The 10,889-nt window shown below is 35.1% G+C and overlaps 2 protein-coding genes across 2 annotated transcripts; both read right to left on the bottom strand.

The window, feature by feature from the left end:
- Positions 1 to 6: 6 nt before the first annotated feature.
- LOC111398989 (palmitoyl-acyl carrier protein thioesterase, chloroplastic-like) lies at positions 7 to 4,443 on the bottom strand. The gene is made up of 6 exons (XM_023026184.1): positions 2,187 to 4,443; positions 1,959 to 2,092; positions 1,753 to 1,866; positions 1,410 to 1,578; positions 1,262 to 1,330; positions 7 to 1,168 (listed from the first exon to the last, which is right to left on the bottom strand). The coding sequence occupies exons 1-6, from the start codon at positions 2,553 to 2,555 to the stop codon at positions 830 to 832; spliced, it is 1,194 nt and encodes a 397-aa protein (XP_022881952.1). The 5' UTR covers positions 2,556 to 4,443; the 3' UTR covers positions 7 to 829.
- Positions 4,444 to 4,466: 23 nt separating this feature from the next.
- On the bottom strand, positions 4,467 to 5,783 carry LOC111398361 (pentatricopeptide repeat-containing protein At1g22960, mitochondrial-like). Its single transcript, XM_023025274.1, has 2 exons — positions 5,622 to 5,783; positions 4,467 to 5,534 (listed from the first exon to the last, which is right to left on the bottom strand). Exons 1-2 carry the CDS (start codon positions 5,781 to 5,783, stop codon positions 4,467 to 4,469), a joined length of 1,230 nt encoding a protein of 409 aa, XP_022881042.1.
- Between the last annotated feature and the right edge of the window lie 5,106 nt (positions 5,784 to 10,889).

Genomic DNA, 10,889 nt, shown 5'->3' on the forward strand with positions numbered 1-10,889 from the left:
CACCAAAATTACTGTAAATGTTTGCTCTTTTAGGATAGATGTTACAAATTGATTCATGTAAGAGAAATTGCCAATTTTTTTTTCTTGTTAGATGCGATATAGATGCAATTTAGATGAAAATTATTTGGAGCATGGCTTGTTGAATATATAAATTTTGCTTAGATTTTTAAAATCGCACGCTTTAATCATTTATGATTATGGTGATCGTTGATAACTGGTCTACGTATAGAAGATCTTTTCGAGGATGTGGTCGTGTTTTCGCAAAGCGTTTGTAAAGAAAACTCCCTGGAAGATGTGATGGTGACCTTAGTTGCATTGTTTTAATGGTGACATACATGGAATTTTGCCTTGTATGTATCCAAATTTTAGCATCACTAACTTGAGTTTTTCCTAAATTTCATCGAACCCGTTTTGTCATTTATCCATACCAGTTGAAATATATTTGCCTGTTTAATCATAAGCAGTTTATATTTTAATATAATAATGATGATGGGTGACAGTTTTATTTCTCTTTAATCACATATTTGATTAGTACACGTTAACAGAACAATGCATTTTACAAATTTTTCTAGGATCCTATCCATACAAATATAATATGCCTTATTCCAAAAATCGCCATAAAATCCATGATTTTTGGCCATGCTGCAATTTTCACTTCCAATGAACTTGAATTTCAGCATAGGCACGTTTCTTTGTACACGTTCTGCTTTCCTTGTAGCAGATCTGAGGACGCCAAGTAATATTTTTCTTTAAGTTTGAATCCTGGATTGGATAGGCTTTCGGATTTTATTATTCTTGAATATATACATTTTTTTTTTTTTTAAAGTTTCTAGGGAGAGAATTGGGAGGAAATGAGTTTCTTTTTCCATTTAGTTTTTCCTCTAACAATTTCTTCATTTTTTGCGTCCCCTTTTATCTGAAGGAGATGAGTGTAGCTAAATGGCCACTGATTTAAGGGTCCCAGTAATCCATTTCCCTCGAGAATCCCTGATGAAAATGAATATCCATTCAAACAACTGTAATTATTTTGTTGAATTCCAGCACTTATCAGTTCAAGTTGCTGAGGCTCACAAAGGGATTGAACTACATCTGAACTCCCACATTCTCTTCTGTATTCCAATGTAATGTTAGTGAGCTGATGATTCTCCAAAAATTCATCAGGAATTGCCTGAAAAAATCAATGAAAATTTCGAGATTTAGATATCCCAGTTCATTATTCAACCAAATGAAGATCTCAAGACAGTTGTTTTCTTGTGTTTACCTCGAGCATCCATCGAACATACTTGACATTGTTTACATGATGGTTCATGTCCAAATCACTTCTCTTTGGCTGCAAATGACAAGGCTGCAATATATCAGTAAAGTTATTCATTATAATGAGGACGCAATATTATTGCCGTGAATATCACCTTCAAGTCTGAGTTCACATAACGCGCGTTATCATCCAACTTATCTATTTTTTCAGGGCTTTCTTCCTTGATTGCTTGTTTATCAATAAACCAAGGTGAAATTTCAGCCCTTACCTCGTCTGGCATTTTTGACAGGCGTCGAGTTCGTTGGTTCATCATCACCCACGTACTGTTCTAGAATCAAATCCTTTGTTAAAAATAGAACAAAGAGCATATTTGTTAAGATGGTCCGGACAGTATTGAAGATACAAGTTAAAATCTTGTCCATTGTGTCAAATCTATCCAACATAGCATACTAAACATATCATAATGATGTTAACAGTTAATTAGCCTTGAGATGAACCTGGTTGCACGTGCAAAAACGACGCCTGTGGCTTTACTTCCGAGTAGCCAGTCTCTCCTCATTCCATTTTTCCCTGATGATCCGACCCACGTGTCTATTTCCATCACTTCCCCCCTATTGACACAGACAACATTTTTATGAAATAAACGTCCAAATTTAATCATTTTTACGTTAAAAATAAGAAAGTCCAGTTCGTTTTTCAATACCAGATTGGATAATGATCCACTTGAACTTGCATTCTTGAAACAACCCAAATGAGATTATTTCTCATCATTCCATGAGTGGCTCCAAATCCATCACCAAGAAGCCCTGACATCCATACATGATTTAATGCCGTTTCCTGCACATTTTTTCACAAATAAAACACCTTCAAAACTTCTGCATGGAAATACGAAAAAGAATACCTGAAAATTTGAGAACCAGCTATTCGTCACCTGAAGCAGGTTGAGAATACTCTCAATTGTTGCAGTTTTATCAGGCCCAACTTCATTTGACCTTATGACAACAGTCTGCCTGTATCGGACTTCCTCCTCAATGATAACCCCTTGGCGAAATGGATCGACTAGCTGCTTTTTCGTGGGAATATTTTGTCGAAACTGCTCTTTGGTGATACACACGTTTGCCTCAGAATCAACAGAAGTGATAGCCAATCCATTTTGGCTCAATAAATCCACTTTTGAAGGCGAGAAACCGTCAGTCCCATTGATTTTAACACAGTTAAGTTTCCGTTTATTCTTCTCCTGGCCTTTTCGGTTGGTCGAGCACCACGTGTAGAAAGCCAGGTGGAAGGATACACAGGCCATTCTCAGTGAAGTGTGTAAAAAGTTGAAATTGTGCTTAGGCTAATCAGATGATTTTATAGCCATTTAGTGGCGGAGAGGACTAAAATAAACAAGATTTCGAAGGAGTAAAAAAATGGAACTTTGTTCTAAATAATGACATTCTAAGGGAGTTCGATGTTCGTAGATTGATAATTTCCAAGAGTGGATGTGAGCTGCGGGATCCTGCTAGGCAGCAATCGACAATTTGAAAATTACAAAAATATTAGTATCAGAAGCCTCTTTTTCCCCCCATATATCAGGCTTGGCATTTTCGATAAGACAGGTTTGGTTCTTTGGTGTAAGTGAGACTGTAGACATGTTTTGTCTGAATTGTAAAGTTTGAGGTTTTGCACGAGTTGGGGATTTCACTAAAAATTCCACACAAATTCATTAAATTCATCCGTTTCCCATCTGCTCTCTCTTCATTTCCTTCACCCCTGCAGATTACATGCAAGCAAAAATAATTCTTTAACTGTCCTTGGCATTGTCCAGCAAGTGAAAACCAAGGTTTCAATTATTCTCCATCTACTTCGAAAGCCAATAATTACTTAAATAAGTCGTTTATCTTCGACTAGCTTGCAAAGCTGAAGACAATTCGCAAGGATTCTTTCTTTTTCCCAGTCTGAGTTACTCGATGAACTGCAAAATCTTTACCTTCTAGTGAGCTTTAGTTCTCCAAATATGGTTTCCAAGGGAAGACTCAAGCTTGACTCTGTATGTAGGATCCCGCAAAATAAACTTCACAATGACCTATGAGCGATATAGCAATGCTAAGCATGTAGCACTTGTATTCATAGTTCCCCCGCAAGGATCAAAAGGAAGGTATAATAGATATAAAGAGCAGATACCTTATATCACAAAACACATAAAAAATGACTAAAATATCTTGGGGATCAGCAGAAGCCCGCATGTTGAAAAAGTATACACATATATGCCTTGTGAATTTACAACGTTTAAAGAAAGCATTCCTATGTGGCCCTCAATGGCACTAGCCCTTTTCTCACAGACACCACTCCTCATATATGGCGCCTTCTAGGAGATTATTCTCGTGAGCTGCCTCAAAAAACATATGGGAAGAAAATTAGGAAATAAGAAATAACAACATTTCAACCAAGAAAGGGGACGGGCTTGAAAAAGGTTAGCATATCTTGGAAAAATGGTCCAAACACTAACTTAAGTAAAAACCCAGAGCACCTAGAACAAGATATCCAAAATGAGTAGTCACAAAGAAGCTGTTGCCACTTGTCCAAGAAACCCAGAAAGCAACTCAAAAACCAGTTTCAAGTAATTTCTTCAGCACTATCTTTACCATCAAGAATCACATATACGGGATCTTGACTCCCTATAGCACATTATACACACAAGAATCAGACTAGATTACACTATCAAGCATTTGTTCGTACAATCTCAAAACCTTCAGCGGACGTCCTGGTCAGATTTCTCATTCATCGAAATGATGTATGTATTTATTTTTGGATGTTCATTCATTGTGTCTTTGAACAACATCTATAAGCCTCATCCATTCTTCAGAATTTGCAACGACTATTTAATATTTATAGGACATTATATGCAATCACTTCTAAACTCCCTTCTGCTCCATATCTTATAAATATTGATTGCTCCAGCCTCCTTTATGAGCTCGAGTATATATCAAAATGTATATCACAGGCTCACGGATACGGGATACCAGCCCTAAAACAACTCCCTGGCTTTCCTAAGATACGAGTTTCCAAGTCAGAGTGAATGGTGCTATCATATCTAATATGGGCCATCACGGGCCATCTTCTATAAAATTTACAAGCTTCTTCTAAATGATCCAAATTACAGATATCATCCACAAAAAAATTATACATTAATAGCATTTCTTCTTGTAACAAGAACGGAGTCGATGTATTACTCACCAAGCTTCAGTTCACCCGTAATGCAAGTTGTGTACGAAAGCCGGTCAGGCTCCACTCCTTCGCTCACCATCTCATCAAATACTTTCTTTGCCATCAGTAAGTTTCCTGCCTTATAAGAACCTTCTATGAGAACTGTATAGCTAAAAGCATCAGGAAAAATGCCATAATCGATCATTTCATCTTTCAGACGCATAGCACCATCTAAATCCCCATGTTGCACAATCCATCCATCATTGTATAAAGTAGGGTCAACATTCCTTCTCCTCATCTCAAACAACAAGAACAAAGCCTCGGTAACATCCCCCAACTGACAGTGTCCATATATTAGAGTGTTGTATGTAACTACATCAGGCACCAAGTTCCTCTTCAGCATCACAGGAATCCACATCCTGGCATCACTCACTCTCCCTAGCTTGCAGAAGCCATGCATAAATGCATTATAAGTCGATATAGACGGCAAGGCTCCTCTAACTTCCATCTCTTCCCTAAGCCCTAGTGCCTCAATCAGCATTCCCTTGTGACAATAACCACATACAAGAGGGTTATATGTATAAGCTGAAACCTTCAACCTTTTATTCAACATCTCCACAATCAGCTCTTTGGCCTGATCAAACTCACCTTTCTTTGACAACCCATTAATCAGAACATTATATGTAAAATCATTCGGACAGAAGTCCCTCCTCTGCATCTCCAGCAAAAGGTCAAGTGCCTGCAGCACTTCACTTTTTTTACAAAACAAATCCAACATCGTGTTATAGGTTACAATAGTAGGCTCGATCCCAATATCCCCCATCATACCATACACCTCTCTAGCTTTCCCAACCAAATTTCTATCCCTAAGTATCCTAAGAGTTCTGTTACAATTCTTCACATCCGGCAAAAACCTGCTCCCCACCATCTTATGAAAAACAATTAAACAATGCTTAACATCAGATTTTTTCGAGTACACCCACAATAATAAATCATGTAACTTAACAGAGACATCACATTTCAAGTATCCATCAATCAATACATCAGCAACACAGTGCAAATTCACACTAAAGGCCTTCTCAGCTTCCCACTAAGCAGAAGTCATCATCTCGTTCTGCACAAGAATTTCAAGAACTGTACAAAATACAAATTCTGAATGCTTAAACCCCATTTGCACCTCAGCCCATCGGAACAAACCGAGCACCACATTTGTTCGGTGGTGAATGGACTTTATAACATTTATAAACAATTCAGAATCAATCATCAAAGCATTAGAATAATTGGGAACGTCCCAGTAAGTGTTTTTAAATGCCCTGGGATTTTCTATTAATGTTTTCATGATTAGGTTTTTGAAATGCCCATCTGGGCATATTTTACTTCTACTGTTTGTAGACACGTATTCACCATTTCAAATTCTGAGGGGCAGTAACAATGTTGTGAACGAGAAGCTTGAGCGCACCTTGAAAATTAAATTAAGAAAGTAGTAAAAGGAGGTGGAGTTTTTAGTGGGTATGAGAGATTTTGAGCGTAGTATACAAAGGGTCCTTTTCCATGTGACTGAATTTTCAGGAAAAGAGATGGTACACATGGTACACAGCACGTCTACTAGGAAAGAAACTTCTATAGGGTGGTCGCACTATCGTCCTATCAGGTTGAGCCATCTCGGCGGTGGCTCCCCACACACCTCCAAGATGTGTGGCCTTGTGGGTCACTCGTCGAGATGGCATCTCGACATTGGTGCACCCACCCAATCGAAGATTCTCTCATCTTGTAGAGGCACAGATAGGGATGACAATCAGGCCTACCGGCTCGGGAAAAGCCCGAGCCAGCTATGCTCGAGGCTCGGTAGACTCGAGTTTAGGCTCGGGCCTAGCCCCATGTTGGGGACACGGGCTTTGCCCGAACTGGCCCGTGAGCTCGCGAGCTTTTTTAAAAAAAAAAAAATTAATTTTGAGGCTTACTGCTGCCTTTTAAAGGTAGCAGTTCAGGAGGAGAGCAAAAAAAGGGGGGGGGGGGGGGGAAAAAAAGAAGCAGTTTTAAAAAAAAAAAGGGGGGGGGGGGGGGGGAGAAAACGAGCATGTCCGGCTCGACCTGTAAAAAGCCTGAGCAGCATATTTTTTTTGGCCGAGCAAGCCCGTAAAAAAGTTCGGCCATTTTAACCGGGTCGAGCCCGAGCTGAAACTTTAGGCTCGCGCCGACTTAGCCCGGCTCATTTACATCCCTAGGCACAGAACCACGTACACGAGCAACCAATGAGCGGCAGCAGCATACAGTTGCTTTACTTTTAGTAGCAATATCTAATCTAATCAAATTGTTCGGTAGTGATCATGAGAATTGATTTTTTGATCGTTCTAGAGAGAAAAGTTAGTTTTATCTGTGAATGAAGAAGTAAAAAATAACGGCTACAATAATAAAATAATTGTGAAAAAATCAATTTTTTGAGGTGAAAATTTGCTATCAAACGGGGCCTAATCTATCTAATCTAAGAGTGGGTTTTGGTTATGTTCATAATCTGAATGGCCGTATAAGCCTAGCTATGTTGGAGTGGGCAGTGTTAGCTGAGTTGTTTGCAAGTGGATGGGTGTAAAATTTAGGTTTTCCTTTTGTTTGTTTAGTCAATCTCTCTTTTTCATTCATTTTCCCCACCTCAATCTCTCTCTTCACTCTTTCATATTTGTTTTTATTTTCTCTCTATAGTTGTTCTTTCTGCCACCAAAATCACTAATGGTCTCTTCTTGCACTATTGATACGTTGATAGATATTATTTGTTGTGAACTATAAATCTTTTTCTTCTTCATTTATTCCATCGACCAAAATCTTAGCCTCCAAAATTCAATCGACGCTGGCGTTTTGCTTCTTTATCATCTCTGTAAATCCAAATCCACTTGTTGAATGTAGATTTGGCTGATTCGATCTGCGTGTATCAATTGAAGATCCGTTTAGGGACAGAAAGATAAACACATCGGTCTGAAGTTTCCTCTTCCTTCCATATGTTATCACGCACAATTTTTTTTTCCTTTTAGATTTTGTGGGAAGAACAAGGAAAATGGTCTTTGATCCCGCTGATTAAAGGTTTCCAGTCAATAAGGTTTTGATAATCAATAGATTCGGGGAAATGGGTATTTGATAAAATTGGAAAATTTGGATGTACGAGTCTTTGATTTTGTTATTCGATCCTACTTTTCCCTACTATATAAAAAGGGCAATGTTTCAGTACTGTAGAAAGAACAGTAGATTCTTCCATTTTGTCTTACTGTAACTTTTTTTTATTGAGATAAAGAAACGACGTCGTTTATCTTACATGTTTGATACAGTGACTTTATTGCTTTTCCTCAATTTACGCGGCGTGGAGGATTAAGTCATAGAGTCATCTTTACTCTTTCTCCAATTTTACACGCTGCAGCCATGCCTCTTTATTTTTTCACACTATCTCTTTTACCATTTTCTCACGCTATCAACCATGTATCTTTAGAAAATTTATTTTTTAACACATAAGTAAGTTTAAATAAAAACATTATTTTTATATATGTACGTAAAAGGTATATAGTAACCATTTGGTTGACCAAAAAATAATTTCAATCAAAATGTTTACGAACCGTTTAAATAATAATTTATTGAGGGAGTTAATTTAAGAGCAAAAGTGTGAATTCCATAAATATATGATTGAAAATATGTTTGAAGAAAAATAAATTTTAATAAATGAAGACCAAACATATTAACAAATAAATATATTTATTTTTTGAAAAATGAGTTTTTATTACCATTTCATTTTTATCATGAAATGATTCTAATCTTAATATGTTAGATTGTGCTTCAAAATTACATAATCTATCAAATATAATTTTTAAAATTAATTTTTATAAAGTAATATATTTTTATGATTTTTTTTTTTTTTAGTAAAGTAATAATGGGCTCAAGTATGAGCCTCCATAACATATTATTTTATAAAATTAATAAGAATTTAATTATTTTCTATTTTTTAGTACTATTATATTTTACCTTCCAAAAAAAAATCATAAAAATATATTACTTTATAAAAATTAATTTTAAAAATTATATTTGATAGATTATGTAATTTTGAAACACAATCTAACATATTAAGACTATAATCATTTCATGATAAAAATGAAATTGTAATAAAAACTCATTTCTCGAAAAATAAATATATTCATTTGTTAATATGTTTGGTCTTCATTTTTTAAAATTTATTTTTTTTCAAACATATTTTCAATCATATATTTATGGAATTCACACCTTTGCTTTTGAATTAATCCCCTCAATAAATTATTATTTAAACGGTTCGTAAACATTTTGATTGATATTATTTTTTGATCATCCAAATAATTACTATATACCTTTTATGTACATATATATAAAAATAATGTTTTTATTTAAACTTACTTATGTGCTCAAAAATAATTTTCTAAAGATACATGGTTAATAGCATGAGAAAATGGTGAAATAGATAGTGTGGAGAAACAAAAAAGCAGGATTGTAGCGTGTAAAAATAGAGAAAGAGCCTCCATAATGCCTCCGTTATTATGGAAGCTCATGCTTGAGCCTCCATAATAACGGAAGCTCAACACTTTTGAGTCAAATGCCCCCATAAGCTAAATATTGCAATTAACAAAATTCTAGAACAAATTAGCTATTTTCGGCAAGTCTCAATAGAAGTGCTTCCTTTCTTTTTTCTCTTTCTTCTCTATTTATTTTCTTCCTTCTCCGTTAGTTGTAAGTAAATTATGTAATTACACAAATCATTAAAGTTGATGACTTTCTTACAAACTTCATTGATCATCCATCACGAAAAAATGTACTTCTATTTTAACAAGGAAAAAAAGTTATTTATATTGCCATTATTTTGAAGAAGTTCCCTTTAAATTTAAGTCGAATTCAGAATGTTGTTTGGATTTATTAGTCACCAAATTCAGTTTTGGATTCTCAATTTCCTTTCATTTGAGGATTTAACTCCGAATATTCTCTTTCACTTTTTATAGTATTAAACTAATGGAAATTAGTGCATTGTTCCTTTTTCCTCTAATTTTTACATAACTGTAACTTAACTTTATTTTCCTTTATTTTTTCTTAATTTACTATGCACAGCCTTGAGTTTTACTAATCTCATGAGTCATGATATACATAAAAAATCTTACACGGACAAATTAATTTTGTGCCTTTGTAAACATTTTGTTTCAAAGTGTAAATAATAAAAGAAAATCATGTCAAATTACCATTAATGTTTCTCACTAAGTTACTCTTTAGTTATAGCTGTTTTCACCAGCATAAAAATTAAGACTTGGATATTCTCTCCTAGAGTTAAGTTGCTGAGTGTACTATGGTAAATGCTTTGAAGTTTTTGTTCACATCTCCAGGCATATGTATTTAATCTTGTTCAGGACAGTTCCAACATCCTTTTTTTAGCAGTGGAAGTGCATCTAGAATTGGAATAATTCTTTATTTTTCCCAATCCACTGTTCAACTTTTTCATTTGACAGTTTTGAACATTAATGATTTAGTAGCTGGAGATATAATTATTAGTTTAAATGAACGAGATGAGGATATAAAAACCACTGGGACTGCCTCAGGAAAGGCAATGGAAGAGGGTGGTATCTTGTAAGTATCTTGCATTATAGTTTATCCCAATGAAGCAATTTGTTTCAAACTTGTTAAATGCTATAGTCTTTTTTTACCTCTTGAGAATTGCGTTCCCACAACTATTTTAGTAGTTGTTGCTCATAGGGCTAAATGCTTTAGATTTGTACACAATCTAGATAACATTTTTACCTTCTATTAATTTCTAATAGTCCACTTCTCTCGAAGTACTGATAACACACTTTTTTCCAGTCTAAGAATAAAGATATCACTTGTTAGTTTGTATGTGAATTTGTAACTTCTTCCAGGATATGCCTACTTGTGACCTTAGTTTACCTAATCTTCTTGAGATTCAACAATTAGTTTATTTAGTCGATAACATCAGTTTAGAATATTCTATGTAATAAAAGACTGATTTTCTAAAAGAAGCTAATTCCTTTGAAAGAGAGCTTCATTTTTATAATATTCACTCCCTCCTTTTGAAATGGACAAGAAAAGTTCGGGTATTGTTAGAAGCATACATATGGAGGATAAGCTTCTAGACTTCGAAAATATTGAATCTCAATATTGGATGGAACTAGATATAGTATTGAGTAATGTTAAGGAGTTTTTGAATTCTACAGAGTTTGAGTTAATGAAATATCTATTAGAGCATCGTTTAACAATACAGTGCCTTGAAGTTTAGTAATACTGCTCAAATTCCTCATCATGAATGGACACATAAGTGTTGTAGAAAAACCGTGTTTTAAGGAGTACTCAACATTCCATTAAGGAAAATAGCCGTTGATGAAGAATTTTAGGATTTTCAGGTTCTAACTTCTGCGTTACCTTGAATTATTTCTCTACTATACAA

Source organism: Olea europaea, chromosome 8, assembly GCF_002742605.1.
Source record: "Olea europaea var. sylvestris chromosome 8, O_europaea_v1, whole genome shotgun sequence".
NCBI classification, from domain to species: domain Eukaryota; kingdom Viridiplantae; phylum Streptophyta; class Magnoliopsida; order Lamiales; family Oleaceae; genus Olea; species Olea europaea.